Source organism: Alligator sinensis, unplaced genomic scaffold (assembly GCF_000455745.1).
Source record: "Alligator sinensis unplaced genomic scaffold, ASM45574v1 scaffold460_2, whole genome shotgun sequence".
Lineage (NCBI taxonomy): Eukaryota > Metazoa > Chordata > Crocodylia > Alligatoridae > Alligator > Alligator sinensis.
Window position 1 is genome coordinate 10,119 of NW_005842668.1, and position 5,657 is coordinate 15,775.

Below are 5,657 nucleotides of genomic sequence, written 5' to 3' on the forward strand. Positions count from 1 at the left end.
CCATTAAATAGGAGTCTTAATTTCTGAGCTGACATCTCAAACAGATGTTAGAAAGAAACTGAAGAAACATTGTTTTGTTTTGTTTTTTAACTCCACTGCTTTGTTTTTTTCCTCAGTATCTGAGAAAATGTGCATTGTAGAGATGAGGTTTCAGTGAATAGGGCTGAATCATGCCGAGAGGCAGTCATTCTACCAAACCCCAAGTCTCATATTTCATTCAGGGGATACCACCAAAGCTAGTAGAGTTGGCAGTGTCATCTTGGTCCCTTTCTCTGGCTTAGTCTAGTCATTGTCTTGATGTCTGTAGGCCCAACAGTCACAAAGTGGATCTCAGAGTCTATAAAACTTCATCCTTTTGTATGTACCTGCCACATCAGTGTTCCATGAAATAACTGGTCCTCTTTGTTTCCTCTCCTAGACCCCAGAACTGGACGCACTGGGCAGTGAACAGTCGCTGGAAGATGTGGACAGCATTAATGAATTTGAGCCTTTGTTTGCTGAGGAACAGCCTGAAGTTGAGAAGCCTGTTGCTGCAGTGCAGGTTAGACTTATATAATAACTCTTTACTACAGATTCATTACCTTACCAGTTGAGGCCATTTGTCTAGCTAGGCTGTTTTCCTGTCTCCGATAATAGTCAGTGCTGGTTGCTTTAAATGCACAGTTCCCCTAAACATTATCCTATCAGGTAAACATCTTCCCAGCCATAGCTGATGATAGGTTTACATTCTGGAGCAACAAGATTGATGACCCTTGCTATTTTTGTCCTAGCTAATGTAGCTGCAGATGGTTTTCTTGCTCAGAAAAATCTGATCGTACTTCAGAACTTGTTTACTACTACAGCCATAACAGAAAGGCAGAGGGGTACAAGAATCTTGTATGTTTAAGCTGATTGAACAAAATTAGTAAAGAGAACATCATTTGCAGGTTCTGAGAAGCTTTTGCAAGTGATGACTTATGCAAGAGAAATATGTGATGTGATGTCATGTTTAAAAAAGAATTGATTATTGCCTTTTCCTGTCAGCTTAATACATTGTACTGATGCGTCGTTTAACTGTTTTCTTTCAAATGTCTACGTGGGTAAATCTGGGTACAGTAAAGCATGGTATGAATTTACTTCTCACTAACTGTCTATGGCTAAGGACAGGAATTACACATAAGCTGGTATAAGTGATCAGAAACCAGTTCAAATCTATAACACAACAAGTCCAGTGCATATAAACCACTTTCAAAATGGCCAAAAGCAGTTTAAGATAACTGATTTAGGTTCAGTTGGTTTATCAAACGTCTGTCCCAGATCCCTTCCAGATTCAAGTTAACTCACAGTCCCCACAAACTGCCTCTTACAGGGTGGGCGAGCTAGCCTTGGCCCAAGTTGGCTGCTCCAGTGGAGCAGAGAGCGTCCCTTGGCTTCTGGCATGGGCCGCTACGGGCATGTGGATGCATTTCCAGAATCAAAAGTGAACGCTTGTTCACTTGCTTAGTGGTTCAATCTACACAGCTTAAACTAACCTGCAAAGATTGAATTGATTCAGCCTCAGGCTTTTTAACTGTCTGTACTTAGCTTATATGGACACACTTGGTATGCAATAAAGACTTGTTTACAAGGGAATGCTTGGGGAATGAGAATCTGATTTAATTTTTAAAGTAGATTGTTAAATTACACTGTATTTGGAATTAAGGTGACATTAATTTGATTTAATTTAGTGAATTCAGTTCACTTTGAATTAATTTTCCTGCCCAGACAGGTCCTTAGTGCATAATAAGAATGTCTATATAGGGTATTAGTGTGACAGATCCTGTGCTCTGAATTCATACCTCAGCATGTCCTAACTTCCCTGTATGAACACGTCTAGAGTGAGTTAGCTGATAACACTGCACCTGACTAGATTTCATAGTGTCACTTCAGACCTGCCTACATAAGAAACAAACTCATGCTAACTATAGTGATTTTTTTAATGTAGTTTTTACTAACAGTGTTCTGGAATGGTTTCCCTGGTCAGTGTGGGCAAAGCTTTTGTTTTCCTTTGAGGACTCTCATCAAATCTGTGCTAGTAAGCTCTTAGCCAGCATAGGGCAATGTCTCTAATATAGTTCTGCTCTATCTTCATCATGAAAACATGATTTTTATGTTGGTGCTGGAGCTCTGCTAGCAAGTTCTGATGACAGTTGATTGCAGCTAGAATGAGGGTTTCCAGTGAGCTTAGCCATGTTTACAGTGAAGAGACAACTGGATTAAACAGCTGTGCCTAAATTGTAGAATTTGATACCATTTGGTTTGACATAAATGCAATTGTAACAGGGTTGAATTGGGATGTAACCCATGTGTGTGATGGTCTTTTATTATGCTAGCTTTGGGGGTTTAGTTAATTCTGACTATTGGTACGATTGATGGCAGCTATAGTGAGAGCACTAATATAGACTACACATTAAGGGAGGTTTTAGTTGCACTAGTTTTCTTCAAACTAGAGCATTTACATACCTGGTGCTTTTTAATATCTCCAGCAACCACCTTCTGGAAAGATGAGCAGAAAGGGATGCAAAGTATGGATAGACTATGCATTACAACTCTGTAGTCCCCCAATATGAGTAAAACATAGCGGCTTCTTGTGGACATTAAAAAAAACCCCAACCAAAACGGCGCTTTATTTTAAACTTGGTGCATTCTCGCACCAAGCCCTGTGCATGCCCAGAAGAGGCAGTGTGTTAGTTGGACCCAGCTCACCCAACTAATGCATTTTAGTGCGTCTTTTTTTGGCGCTTTTATCTAATAGCTGATTGACTTGGTTTTAGATAAAAGCAACAAAAAGCCCCACTGAAGTGCCCGATTACATACAGACACTGCAGAGCTGGGCCAAAGTAACGCACTGCTTCTTCCAGTAAAGTGCAGTTTTCTTTTGGTTTTTTTAAATGTCTATAAGCAGCCAATATGATCTTGCTGTTTGATGAAACTAAATATAGTTTTACCCTATCTTTAAGTATGCTGTAGAGTCATTCAAAACCTGAGCAGTATTGCATTTCAGGATCAGAGGTAAAACTTGAACTTGTCCTGTCCATATTACAAGTCTAAATTTGTGTGAGCTGGTAAAGGCCACTGTCTTGTAATCAGGTTCTTCAACATGATACACTTTCATAAGGTGGACAGGATCTAAAATAGGTTTGCATATAAGAAGTGAAACAAGGCAAACAGTGGTAAATAAAAACTTACTTAGAAAAACTCGCAATATCCTATGAGGAATACTCTTCTAAATCTTATGTTTTTAAAGCCCGTGTTTAACCTGGCAGAGTACCACCAGCTTTTTCTTGGTACGGAGAGAATCAGGGCTCCAGAAATTGTTTTTCAACCCTCACTAATAGGAGAAGAACAGGCTGGCATAGCAGAAACGATGCAGTATGTCTTGGACAGGTGAGTTCACAAAATTGTTGGGCTCCCGTTTACTCTTTTTGATGCCACAGGGGCTTTGGTTTGAGGAAACAGAATTAAATTTTGTTTTTGTTTTAGCCTAGTGTAATTCCATGCACAGTTCCAAGTAAAACGCAATTAGATGTGAATATTTAAGTTCTTTACACTCCCTTGAACAGGTCTGTTTATTTTGGCTGTCACAGTTTGTGGCACTACAGTATTTGCTTGATTACATATGTGACAGGGGGCCATTCCAGGGCCAGGTCTCATGTCGGCCTGCCCACCTAAGTAGGGCAGTCTGCCGTCATGCCTGCCATGACTTGCTGGTCCCAGAACTGGTGTATAAATATGGGAGGCTGTCCATTTTACTGCCCTGATGCCAGGGGGTGCTGTGCATGACTCCGACCTTCCCTTATCATGTCCCGTGCCTCACAGATGGCATCCTTGAGTTTCTCTATGCTCTGGCTTGTGGCTGGGCCAAACCCAGCCCCTTGCTAGGCCTCAATCATTTGTTCATTCACTCCGCCACATCAGGCTTCATTCATGTCGCCCGCTGCCCCCCCTCACTGAGGCTTCTTACACTCTGCCCTCTCTCACTAGGCCTCTTAGATACTGCCCCTCACTGAGCCACACCCAACCTACCCTGTTCTCCTCAGCAACCGCATAAGCCATCAGGCTTGCATACTCACTCTCCTTGGCTGGCAGGCGCGCAGCCTCTCGAGCCCTCTCGCAACCCTCATGTGAACGGTGACCAACTGGTTCACCTTGCCCTGGGCGGAGTTCTGACTGCTGCTGGCCCAGCCCTGTGGGCCTGGATCTAGAATGGCTGCCTCATCAGGGGTGGCCCACACTTGCCAGTTGCCTGCTCTCAGCCTCAAAGTAGCAGGCACCCAAAGGTGCACTGCCATACACCTTCCCCCTTCAAATGGCTACCCGAGGGGGGAGGAGGGTCTCCCTGCTGCTCACTGTGCAGGTTCATCCATCGCCTGCACCAGTCCACTAAGTGGTGAGCACCCTAATGGTGCCACAGCATACTTATTCTACTAGTTGAATCTTTGTTTTGGTGGTCAAAGAGCACTTTTAAAAAACCTGATTAAAAGAGAAGTCTTTGTGTTCAGAAGACTACCATGCAAATCTGGATAAGATTGCTACTCATTTCAGTAGTCATCTTGTGTTGGCCTAAATGAAGAGAGATGTTGGCAAAGATCCTTTGTGGACTGTTCCGTGAAATCACAATCCATGTGGATTGTAGAGACCTAGGACCAGATGAGTCCAAATTAGTATAAAGGAAATAGGTCAGGCACTACCCAGAGGAAAGGACATTTTTTTTATCAACATTAAGTCACTCCTAAAATATATGATCAGAAAAACAATCCAGCCCTAAAAGAAGAGTTCTAGTTTCAGCTCTGCTTAATTCTGGCAAGGGTTGAATATGATTTACACTATTCCTGGACTGGGTCCTATTTTTAATGATTCCTCTGCCACTTCAGTACATTTCTAGTTATCTGCAGAAAAACAAATATGAGCACCAGGTTTGACATTTGTGAAGCAAAGTCTGCAAACAATATCTCACTTGATACTGAAACACTGGTGTTCTCCAGAGCTAGTCACATTCACTCGATTGAGCTTCTTCAGAAAAACTAAATTGAACTCATGTATTTTGTTCCTGCAGGTATTCCAAAGAGCAACAGAATGTGCTAGTTCAGAATGTCTTTCTCACTGGTGGAAATGCAATGTACCCCGGCCTGAAAGCCAGAATCCAAAAGGAACTACTTGAAATGAGACCTTTCCAGTCATCTTTCCAGGTACTTTCATTGGCTGTGGAAACTCATGTGATCACACACAGAATTTAGGTCACCCATATTCAAGAATTGTGTATTCAAATTGAAACAGGTGCAGAGAACAGCTAGTAAGATGGCCAGGGGAAACAAGAATTTATTGTAAGAGAAGAGACTAAAAGAGCTTGGCTTGTTTTTCTAAAAAAATGTAGGCTGAGAAGGGAACATCACTGTTTTTTCTAAATATATCAGGGAGTAAAGACCAATTAGCATCAATCCCTCTTGAATACTGTGAGCATACAGGCTGCTGGCAGATGTTAAAAAACCCCCACAAAACGCACTTTGTCGGAAGAAGCAGCATGTTAGTTCGACCCGGCGCTACAGTGTCTGTATAGATCAGGCGCTTCAGTGGGGCTTTTTGGTGCTTTTATCTAAGGCTGATTCAGTCAGCTATTAGAGAGAAGTGCCAACCCCCCC

The 5,657-nt window shown here is 42.2% G+C and overlaps 1 protein-coding gene across 1 annotated transcript in view; it reads left to right on the forward strand.

The window, feature by feature from the left end:
• The window catches only part of ACTR5 (ARP5 actin related protein 5 homolog), a gene marked incomplete at its 5' end in the record, with an annotated part of 17,158 nt that overhangs the window by 10,113 nt on the left and 1,388 nt on the right, over positions 1-5,657 (forward strand). Inside the window, 3 exons of the mRNA XM_006033836.3 lie at positions 419-541; positions 3,266-3,405; positions 5,075-5,207. Of these exons, the coding sequence (XP_006033898.2) occupies positions 419-541; positions 3,266-3,405; positions 5,075-5,207 (396 nt within the window). The remainder of the gene's footprint in view (positions 1-418; positions 542-3,265; positions 3,406-5,074; positions 5,208-5,657) is intronic.